Below are 12,006 nucleotides of genomic sequence, written 5' to 3'. Positions count from 1 at the left end.
TACCAATAATATTATTCTTAATATTCTAGTTGTTAATAGTATGAATAAAGCTGTACTGCTCTTGTAGCCTGTTTTGTGGTGCGTTCTTGCCGTCTTTCACTTGCACCATGCTCTCCCAAACCCAGGCTGTATCCACAATACATACATGCCCAACTACCTAGTCCAGTTTTCCCAAGTCTAGTCTTAAAAACACTGCATTTCTAACACTGTAATTGGCAAAGTAAACCGATTAGGTCTGGCAGCATTTTTATTTGTATCATAGCATGAACAACAGCTACTGGACATCTGTTTGTGTCAGCTTTTGTGCGTCTCTAATTTTAATCAAATGTGAATCATACTTTGACCAAGGTACGTTTACCAAGGAATTTTACTTCTAGGTAAATCTTATTGGGGCACTGATGATTGCAAAATGACATAGGACAGAAATAATGGTGCCACAAATATTTTGTGGGCTCTTTATTTATTTATTTTCTAATTATTAGTTTGTGGGCCATGCAGTAATATGCAGTAAATAGTTTTACCCCATGTTTACCCCACCTCTTAACTTACAGGACTTAAAGGATCCGCTGCTAAATTCTTGGGGTCAGATACCACAGGACACCTTCAGAGGTCTGGTGGGGTCCATGCCTTGACAGCTAAAAGCTGTTTTTGTGGCACTGGGGGATCAACACAAAACACAGATGGTTGTAATGTAATGGGTGGTATATGGGGTATATGCAAATATTAAAACTATTTTGTAAATATTGAAATATATAAAAACTGCAAATAAGTATTTTACAGTACAGGACAGACAATATCAGTATTTTACAGTACAGTACAGGCAATAATAAATATACTGTTTCCAAACTGCCCTCTTGGCACATTTGGAGGACTCTGCATTGACACATTGTTACATTTACATTTAAGGCATTTAACAGACACTCTTTTTCAGAGCGACCTACAAAAGTTGTTCACTGTTCACTTAGAAAAATACCCTTAGCTAGTTTGTATTGACTAGGATCCAAAAATCCCTATAAGCTTTGATACTACTACAGGGAGAAGTCAGTATGGAGACACAATACTCAACATACGCCTCTAAATGCTACATCAGAAAATGTGAAATTCCATAAATTCCACCCACAAATGATATTACCCTGCAGTCTTGCTTAAAGGTAATATTGGGAATGTAGAAAGGAAGGCTTTTTGAATAATTCAGTGGCACCCATGGTATTGTTATGCAGAAATTAATACATGTTTAAGCTGTTCACAGCTTGATTCCACTTTTCAGCCACTTTTCACTTTGCTTTTTATCATCTTGATTTGCTCTTCAGGATCCAGGAGCTTTAGAATAGATTATTTATTGCACTTCTCACTCAATTTAATTGCTATGATTAATATTGTCCTCATACATAGAATCCAATTTTCTTACATATCAAATACAACATATTTAAATAAATGACTCTTATTGTTAATGCAGTCGCAGTAGCTCTGTTATTATATCTATTGCGAATACACTGTATTTATATCAAATCCCCACAAATCCTGCTTTGAATAGAAGGATCACTTTAGGGCATAATGAAATCCTACACAGTGCCCTGTGGTCCACTCAACTGATCCTAGGTGAACAGCAACAATCTCCTTGCACTATTAGAACGAACTAAGTAGAAAAAATAGCCCGGAGCCACACTGTAGTGTGCCTTTATTCTCACTCTGTCTCAGCCTGCAGCGTTTACAGTTCTGAACTCATGCTCCCAAACGCCACTAAACAGTCTTTAATGAGGCATTAATCCACAGGATTGAATAAAGAGCCTCAGGCTAGGCAGTACCTGAAGGACATTGTCAAAATGTCTCTTTTCCCCCAGCCTCATAAAAGGGCTTTATGTCCTATTACTTGCTCGAGGCTTGGTACACATCATAGATTGTAAGTGTAGTGCTTAAACATCAGAAATAGATACAGGAAATGAAGTGTTTGATTGAAAGTGAATGCTTTTAGGTTTCAAATTTGCTATTTTGACGATACAGCCATAACACTAAAGCCACTGACAGGTGAAGTTGGAGAACATTACCTGTCGAGGGGTGAAATGTACATACTATACAGCAAGTGAACAGTCAGTTAATCGAAGTTAATGAGTTGGAATCAGGAAAAATGAGCAAGCGTAAGAATCTAAGTGACTTTCACAAGGGATATTGGGTCAGAACATCTCCAAGACATCAGGTATGTCTTGTGGGCTGTTTAAGGTATGCAGTGGTTCAACTAAGACAGGATCATGGGCCATAAGGCTCATGTACACAATATGTATACTGTATGTATATATATATATATATATATATATATATATATATATATATATATATATATATATATAAATACACACACACACACAAACTATAATAACCAGTATAATAATCAGTATTTTACAGTACAGTACAGTACAGACAATATCAGTATTTTACAGTACAGTACAGACAATAATAAATATACTGTTTCCAAACTGCCCTCTTGGCACATTTGGAGGACTCTGCATTGACACATTGTTACATTTACATTTAAGGCATTTAACAGACACTCTTTTTCAGAGCGACCTACAAAAGTGCTTCACTGTTCACTTAGAAAAATACCCTTAGCTAGTTTGTATAGACTAGGATCCAAAAAATCCCTATAAGCTTTGATACTTCTACAGACAGAAGTCAGTATGGAGACACTCAACTCAACATACGGCTACATCAGACAAATGTCATTATAGAAAATGGTTAAAAGATGCTGCCTTTACACGATGCTGCTGTTTTAAGAGACGTTTTTAGTGCAAAGCAAATATTTAGGAGGCTGACTGGTACATAAATGAAATTTTAAGGCAAGACAGACCCAAAAGAAAACATACTTTCTTAGATTTCTCACCATTTTACCGTCCTCAGCATCAAAACTAGTGTGAAGGTTTTTGGATCATAAATGAAATTGACTGTACTTGTGAGGTACTAGTCTGTACGTTTCTCTACATTACCCTTTAAATATAATCTAATTTTATTATATATAAATACAAATATAGTTATTTAGACATTCATATTTAATAACCAATTAACCAATTAAGTGCAATTATAGCATTATTTCCTATATAAGAATATATATATTACTCCTGTGCTCCAGTAAATTTCTTTTAAATGCTTGCTATTGATCCAGGACAAGAATTCACCATATTTGTACATAATTGCACCTTCACTCTATGTCCACAAGGAGGTGCTGTTGAGAAGAGTTTGTTCAGCTGAAAATACTTTCTCTGCATTGTAATTTCTCATATTGTCATTGCCATTTCCACCAAGCCCTTGCCTTTGCAGACACACATACCATCCGTATTTCTATCTATCAGTCCGCCTTAAGGGCCAGACAGCATTACTGTTAGCCCCGTCTCACTGCTTTGAGATCTCTCTGAGGATTTCAAGCATTGTCCCTCAGAGCGCCCTAATTAATGCCCAGCTGCTGCAGGCTAATTAAAAACTCACTTAACAGCCTCTTTGCTCACTGAGTACAGCTATAACAAGCACATGTGCAGGCCTCCATCCACACACTCCTCTCCAGCTGACTGATCAGGTACGGGTGATTATATTAGTTTTTTCCATCCTTGCTGTTGATGAGGTTTGGTGGCACCCAACTCTCGGATGTGCATCCTCTAGAGAACAGTCACACACAACAGCATGGTGTCAAGTGTTCACACAATGACTGACTTGTACAGGTCAGCCAAAAGCAGACAGGGGTCTAAATCCCTCATCCAACAACACAATCCAGTAGAGCTAATATGTTTGATACACAAATAAACTGACAACACAAAATAGTTACATCCTCAAAAAAGGGTTCCTCACTTACTCAATGGTATTATAATAATAATAATAACAATAATGATGATGATGATGATGATGATGATGATTGGGTAACACTACTCCAATTCATAACCTTCTTCTTCTTCTTGTTTCCCTGCTATATAACTTGTCCCATGGTTTCAACTCCAGAACATTTAGTCTGATTTGGTTTGCCTTGTTATTATGACTAATAATAATAATAATAATAATAATAATAATAATAATAATAATGGCTCAGCGGTTAGAGCACCGGGCTGTTGATGACAGGGTTGTGGGTTCGATTCCCAGGCTTGGCAAGCTGCCACTGTTGGGCCTTGAGCAAGGCCCTTTACCCTCTCTGCTCCCCGGGTGCTGGAGTTGGCTGCCCACCGCTCTGGGTGTGTGTGTACTCACTGGCCCTAGTTCACTAGTGTGTGTGTGTTCACTACCACAGATGGGTTAAATGCAGAGGACACATTTCACTGTACATAATACAGTGACAAATACATGCAACTTTACCAATAATAATAATAATAATAATAATGATAATAATAATAATAATAATAATAATAATAATAATAATAAATTAAAATTTCAAAGTTGTCCAATTCCATGAATCCATGGGCCTAACCTGCCTTGTCTCAACAGTCCAGACTGGTGGAGGTGGTGTAATGGTGTGGGGAACGTTTTCTTGGCATACTTTGGGCCTTTTGATACCAATGAATAATCGTTTGAATACCACAACCTATTTGAGTATTGTTGCTGACCATGTGCATCCCTTCATGGCCACAATCTTCCAACAGTTATGTCCAGAATAGTAATGCACCATGTTCAGTGTTCTTTAGTGATCTTCTCAGCCACTGGATCTAAATCCAATAAAGCCTATTTGAGTTGTGGTAGTAGTGGGAAAGTCGAGTTTCATTCATTCATTTCATTTGATACATTTCCAGAGTGGAATACAGACACTCGAAATAATGGTCATTGCCTTTTTTTACTTCCAAAAATACCTTTTGGAACAAAATTCAAGAAATGCTTTTTAAAAATTATGAAAATTGATTCTAATTCAAGTGAATAGCCAACCTTAAAATGGAGAACATATGCTTTACACCCATGTTCGAATCATGTTCTGTTCTCTATACAGTCCTCCTCTCCAGTCTACAAGTGTAGAAAGCCATTCGGGGTCACAAGTTCACAGGGTCATTTAGATGTGCTTGGCTCTTATTTTCCAGCATCTTAATTCCATAATGAAGCCAGATAGATGTATGACGTTATCTCAAAGATCTTTCAGTGAAAAGTTTAAAAAAGCAAGAAGTATTGCTGATGTGCAGTAACTTACACTCAGCAAACAGACTAAAAGCACTGAGTGATTCTTATCTTCATGTTCTTGCCACATTGCCAAATGTAAAAGCACTCTATTGATGTGACTGCCACCAAAAGCCTTAGCTAGTGTCTTCCAGCTGCTTAGGACAATCGGAAAGACACTAATGTGATACATATGGTGATAAATGCTTCAACTGACAGCTTGGAACATGAGTTTCGCTGAGACTGACTGCGTGAATTGCATTCCACATGTTTAGTTTATTTGCCCTGTAATCAAAATCCAACTCAAATCCAAGATGTTTGTTATTGTCTTGAGTGACCTTCCACTGAACCTGCACGTCTGGCCAGGTTTGTTTGACAGATTTGTTCCAAACTGAACGCTCGAGTACTCCTCATGCTGCCTCCACCTTTAAGGCCCTTCAGAACAGTCCTGTTGGATGTTCTCAATCTTCTCCTCATCCAAATACACCCAATAGATCATAAAGGAACAGTCTGTGTCAATGTGTTTATGTGTGTATCCATGTTTGTGCGTGTATGAGCATACGCATGCGTGTCTTTGCTTCTGTGCATAACTCACCCCACTGTTTAATTTCCCTACAGAGGGGCTTTTCATTAATCCGCCTCTATAAAACTCTCCAGTCTCTGCTGCTGCTCTGCATACTAAACTCCTAGCAGGCCTGAAACTCTGATGTGACCTGATATTTAGGATATGCAGCTCCTCCAGGTCGCCGCACTGCTGCTTCCTCTCCTGTGCCCCGCACACTCTGGTATCTCTGAGATGGACTGCGAGCGCTGGCAGGACCTGGACTCTGCGGTGGTCCATAAGGAGGGCCAGGTGATTCTGGTCGGATTGTTTCCCATCCACTCTAAGGGAGTGGAGCAGGAGCTGAGCTTTGTGAGTGCACCAGGCAAGAGGAGATGCAGGGGGTAAAGACCGTTGCCTCTTGAAATTCCTAGGGGCTGCGAATGATGTGGTGCAGTGTTCTACCAGTGCCTGATCCATTGTAATATTATGCAGGCTGTCCAACTGACACATTAATCCTTGGTCATTAGATTTTGCTTGTGGTGCTGGTCACTGTAGGAAGCATTTTGTTGTTAGATCATGATATTGCTCTTGTATTTCCATATTTGTTTGTGTATTTGGGGTGTTTTTGTTTATTTTTACATATTTTGGAGTCACCTGATGTCCTTTTCATGATAAATGGACTAAAGGAAATGCTCCAAAAATACCTCTAAATGTGTGACTGTACTTTTATATATGCTGGTGCGTTTCCATTGCATGCTGTGAACATGTCCTAGTATTGTATAGAAGTACTGAGACATATCTATGCCATGCTCTTTTAAAGCCGTCAAGGTGAAACCTTAAGTCTCCTGTCCCTCCAGGTTGAACTTGCGTGCACTCCGCTGGACTCAGGCCATGATCTTCTTCATAGAGGAGATCAACAAAAACCCTAAACTGCTGCCAAACATCACTCTGGGCTACAGGCTCTATGACACCTGCTGGCTGGTGGCTCTGTCAATGAGGTCTGCCTTGTCGGCAGTCTCTCAGCCCCTGAAGAGGAACAGCACAGGAGCGTGCTCATCCCCCACCATCCCCGTGATCATAGGGGACTCGGGATCCTCCCTGTCTATAGCCATCTCCAGACTGCTCAATCTGTTCAACGTCCCACTGGTAAGACACAAATATGGCCATGGTCTGCTGTGTTTGAATGTGCATATGGTTAAAATGGCCTGTGTGCATGTTCAGCTTGACCGTCTGCTTGTTCTCCTCCCTTCTGAAGTTCTGCAATTCTCGATTTCCATTCATAATGAATAGGCTTTCATACTCTGAAGGCAGTTGGCATGTTCAGATGTCGTAATGATTAGTTATGGGATTATTTCATAACAATGACTCTTTGTTTTATGACTTGATGACATTATTATCTCCTCCCTTCTCTCTTTCTCTGAATGTCCAGGTGAGCTACTTTGCCTCATGTGCTTGCCTCAGCGACAAGCAGAACTTCCCTTACTTCTTCCGCACAGTGCCCAGCGACACGTACCAGGCCAGCGCTCTCGCGCGTCTTGTGAAGCACTTTGGCTGGACGTGGGTGGGTGCGATGGGCGCCGACGATGCCTACGGGCGAACTGCCTTGGACATGTTTAGCGCTGAGGTGACCCGCCTGGGTGTGTGCATGGCCTTTAGGACCATCATCCCCAAGGTACCCTCTCAGCAGCAAGTCCAGGAAATTGTGAGGATGATTCGAGACTCCACTGCCAGCGTGATTGTGGCCGTCGCCACCGAGGAGGACATGCAGCCGTTGATGGATGAGATGGTGAGGCAGAAAGTGACGGGCAAGCAGTGGGTGGCAAGTGAAGCCTGGATAACATCCACCCTCTTCTCAACTAGCTACCCCTCTCTCAGCGGCACTATTGGTTTCGCCATCCGCAGGGCTGAAATCCCCGGCCTCAGAACTTTCCTTCACAGCCTGCAGCCTTTGGGGGAACCTTATAACCCCTCTGCTAGGGAGTTCTGGGAAACGCAGTTTCAGTGCTCCTTTAATACGAGCATACCTGTTGGTATGGCCGACCCTGACCACTATAGCCGTACCTGCACCGGACAGGAGAAGATCGAGGACACTGAGACCATCTACAACGATGTGTCCCAGCTCAGAGTGACGTATAACTTGCACAAGGCAGTCTATGCTGTAGCACACGCTCTGCACAACCTGCTTAAGTGCAAGAAGAAAGAGGGCAACACTGATAAGCAGCAGCAGTGTCCAGATATCCTTAACCTGCAGCCCTGGCAGGTAAAACAAAACCCAGTTTGTGTTTGAGAAAAAAGGCAACTCTGCAACTCTATGAAAAAAAAGACTTGCTGAAAAGTGGTGCTGAAGTAAAAGTTTGGGCACCCCTGGTCAAATGACATGAGATTTTCTAAATACAATTAGGAAACAATTGAATATGCTATAACTAAGTATTCCCCAATATGGTAACATCAGCAAGTAAATATAAAACATGCTCTAAAATGTGCAGAGAAAATGCCATATTTAATAATTGTTCACATATTTTCATAATTGTCCAAATGTCCAATTCTTTTGCATATGATTGTATTTGTAAGCCAATTTTATTTTCAGTTTACTTACTTCCAAACGTGTTAAAAGCACTATGTAACACATTAAAGCAAATATATTCAATGATAATGTTCCTAAAAGTTCAAAAATATATTTGTTTATGGAAAATATTTATGATTATTTGCAGTACTAAAGGTTCTGATTTGGAAAAAAGACAATGGGATTTATAAATTATAAAATGGTCTTTGAGATTTATAAAAAATAATAAGAGAAAAGCTAAATAAAAGAATATAAAGTAAAACATATAAATAATCATGTAAATTTATTTTTAAAAAATGTAAGTACAGAAACAAAGTAAAATTGCAAATGTATAGGTAGAATTTTGCCAATAAATTTGTTGATTTGCTAAGATTTGTTAAACCTGTGCATCATAATCTTAGTGTATACATTGTTCACCATCTACTTGAGTGTGAAAGTACTGAGTTGTCCCAGTTCCCAGCACACCTGATCCAAGCAATCCACACAATCCTGGGGATTGAAGCTCACAGCTGTAGATTTTTAAAATCTTTTTTTCTTTTTTTGCTAGGTGATACAGCACCTAAAGGAGGTGAACTACACCAATATGTTTGGAGACACTGTATATTTTGATGACCGTGGAGACCCTGCGGGGTCGTATGATATCATAAACTGGCACAAGGGGCCGGAGGGCAGGCAACTGGAGTTTGTTACAGTCGGACGCTTTGACTCCTCTCTTCCATCTGAGCAGCAGCTACTGCTCTACCAGGACAAGCTTATGTGGCACGAGGGATCCAAAGAGGTGAAATCACTGTCTGTTGCTGCTTGAATAAATACATGTTAATAAGGCATGCATTATATATATATATATATATATATATATATATATATATATATATATATATATATATATTTATTTATTTTTTTTTTTTTTTAATGAAGTAAATGCTTCATTAAACCCGGCTACATAAAGCTGACATCAACATGAACTGTGCTGCATGTCTTTCTGCCCCTCATTGAATCTCTTTCTACGGCTCTCAGGTGCCTGTGTCAGTGTGCTCAGCAAGCTGTCTGCCAGGCTACAGGAAGGCCACACGGAAAGGCGAGCCTATCTGCTGCTACGACTGTGTGCCCTGTGCTGAGGGCACCATCAGCAACAGCCTAGGTATATATAACGATAGGTATAATTTTGTATCTTTCCTGCTTTAACTGATTCAGCTTTTGGAGGAATTGTCAGTCATGTTAGCAGGGCAAAAGGTAAAGTCTACTGAGATCAGTTTTGGGATGTAGCAGACTGAGAAGTGTGCAGAATACATATCCAGAATATCGTATCTGTATTCAGTCAGTTTTACGATTTGAAAAGGCAGTATTCCGATTCATTTGTACATTTTTAAGAGATCAGGCCCATTTTAATGATGATAGACACGTCCTTACCTGAAAATCACCTATCTTGAAAGTCCAACTTATACAACTTTGTCTTTGGGATATGGGGAATTGCTTACTTAGTACAAGGGGCAGGTGGCGCTTGTGCTTATACCCATGTTCCTTATCAAGGTGTACTCTAATTACTCTAAATCCATTACTTTTTTAATGGAATTTTCCAGCTGTAACCCTCAAGAGCTGGAGGTGGAGAACCCAGATTTTTGCCCAAAAAAAGCTCACAATGTCAACTCTTTTTAACCACAATAACACTACATCTGTGTCTCAGCCTCTCTGTCCCTGTCCAATTTAAACACCCAATACCAGTGAGACAGTTATCTGACCCATAGAATTTATGATGATTTGGAAGCCACAGAAATCAACAAACCCTCATTCTCTACTTTCCCTGTCCTCTGTTATGAGCACCCTCCCAGAAATTTCATAATTGTACTATGAAACCAGGCATCATTGGGCAATCAGGGATTAACAGACTATCTCCCGTTATTACAAAAGTCTATTACCAAAGATTAGCCCTACCAGTTTCTGCAGAAGCCACTGTATTTACTGAATTATACGTCTTAGTGTGTAATAAGCCTTAGGGGTTAATTCCATGGCTCACTAGCCAGTCTTCTTTAAGGGGAGCTGCTTGAACTGCAGGAGAAAATAATAAGTGTACTAATGTTAATCTACATGATTTACACACTCATTTAAGCACATCTTGACTAAATGACCAGTCATTAATACCCCTGATGAATACAGTATTATGAGCTCTCATATGTGCCAATCGTTTGCGACCCTTAGGATAAACTAGGTCTATAATGACACATTAAAATGTAAAATTCTGAAAACTGATATATATTTCAATACAACTCTGTGTTTGAGTGGTACTGTTAAAATTACAGTGTTTGCACCATTTGCACAGTTCACATGCATACACACTGGGGACATGAGCCACCAGTATAAAAAAGTGGACATAATTTGCTTTCTTAGGACAATATTAGGATATTTTGTATGTTAACATGTTTAAAATGATTCCAGAGATCTTCTTAAACTACACAGTGATTTCCAGTTAAAATTCCACTACCACGATTCTTGTGGAACCTCATTGGTTTATTGAAGGCCTTTCAACGACTGCCATGATCTCGCTAACAAATAAAACCTTGAAAGAAACCCTCCAATAAAATAACCTCTAAAAACCACAAGCCCTGTAGCTTATTAAGTTATAGAGAGCCTATTTATTTACATATTAGTGCATGCATAACCTAAACCCTGCACAGGGCTGCACCAGGGTGTCTTGTTGACAGTGGTGTCCATGAAAGCTGATCCATTTGAGACAGAATTACATATCAGCACAATACTCTCAATACAGAGCTCTACTGGCTTATTTATTCAGGTAACATTTCCTAAATTGTTTCTCCAGACCAATCAGAGTGCACGCTCTGCCCCGAGGACCTCTGGTCCAATCCACAACGTGACAGCTGTGTTGAGAAACAGATTGAGTTTCTGTCCTACACCGAGGGTTTCGGGATGGCCCTTGCAGCCACAGCCATCCTGGGCGTTGTTGCTACAGCGACTGTAGCTGCCATTTTCCTCCGTCACCGCGACACACCGCTGGTCCGTGCCAACAACTCCGAGCTGAGCTTCCTGCTGCTGCTGTCACTCACTCTCTGCTTCTTGTGTGCCCTCACCTTCCTGGGCCAACCGTCACGCTGGGCCTGCCCGCTTAGACGCACAGCCTTCGGCCTGACCTTCGCCCTCTGCCTCTCCTGCCTGCTGAGCAAGACTCTGGTGGTGCTCATGGCCTTCAGGGCCACATTGCCAGGCAACAACACAGCACGTTGGTTCCGCCCCCCTCAGCAGCGACTGGGTGTTTTCCTGTGCTCGGCCCTGCAGTGTGCCGTTTGCGTGGCCTGGCTGACCACAGCACCGCCTTATCCAGTGAAGAACACCTGGCTGTACCGAGACCGGATCATTCTGGAATGCCACCTGGGCTCCATGGCGTTGTTCTGCTGCGTGCTCGGCTACATCGGCTGCCTCGCCGCCTTTTGCTTCGTTCTGGCCTTCCTTGCTCGGAAGCTGCCCGATAACTTCAACGAAGCCAAGTTCATCACATTCAGCATGCTCATATTCTGTGCGGTCTGGATCGCCTACATCCCAGCTTATGTCAGCTCTCCTGGGAAGTTCACAGTAGCTGTGGAGATATTTGCTATTCTAGCCTCTAGTTTTGGGGTACTTCTATGTATTTTTGCTCCCAAGTGTTACATCATCATATTTATGCCTGAGAAGAATACTAAAAAATATCTCATGTCTCAGAAAGTCAGCAGGTGATCAGTAGCTCACGGCCAATGAGTGCTCCCAGAGATATACCTTACTGTTGACTTTAGCTGCAAACCCA

At 40.9% G+C, this 12,006-nt stretch overlaps 1 protein-coding gene across 1 annotated transcript; it reads left to right on the top strand.

The window, feature by feature from the left end:
* Window positions 1-5,836: 5,836 nt before the first annotated feature.
* Window positions 5,837-11,939, top strand: LOC140574929 (extracellular calcium-sensing receptor-like). The gene is made up of 6 exons (XM_072695014.1): window positions 5,837-6,054; window positions 6,511-6,799; window positions 7,083-7,913; window positions 8,764-8,994; window positions 9,234-9,357; window positions 11,032-11,939. The coding sequence occupies exons 1-6, from the start codon at window positions 5,837-5,839 to the stop codon at window positions 11,937-11,939; spliced, it is 2,601 nt and encodes an 866-aa protein (XP_072551115.1).
* The last annotated feature ends 67 nt before the right edge of the window (window positions 11,940-12,006 follow it).

Source organism: Salminus brasiliensis, chromosome 13, assembly GCF_030463535.1.
Source record: "Salminus brasiliensis chromosome 13, fSalBra1.hap2, whole genome shotgun sequence".
NCBI lineage: Eukaryota > Metazoa > Chordata > Actinopteri > Characiformes > Bryconidae > Salminus > Salminus brasiliensis.
Note: the sequence above shows the minus strand (reverse complement) of the source record. Positions and strands in the feature narration are given on the sequence as shown.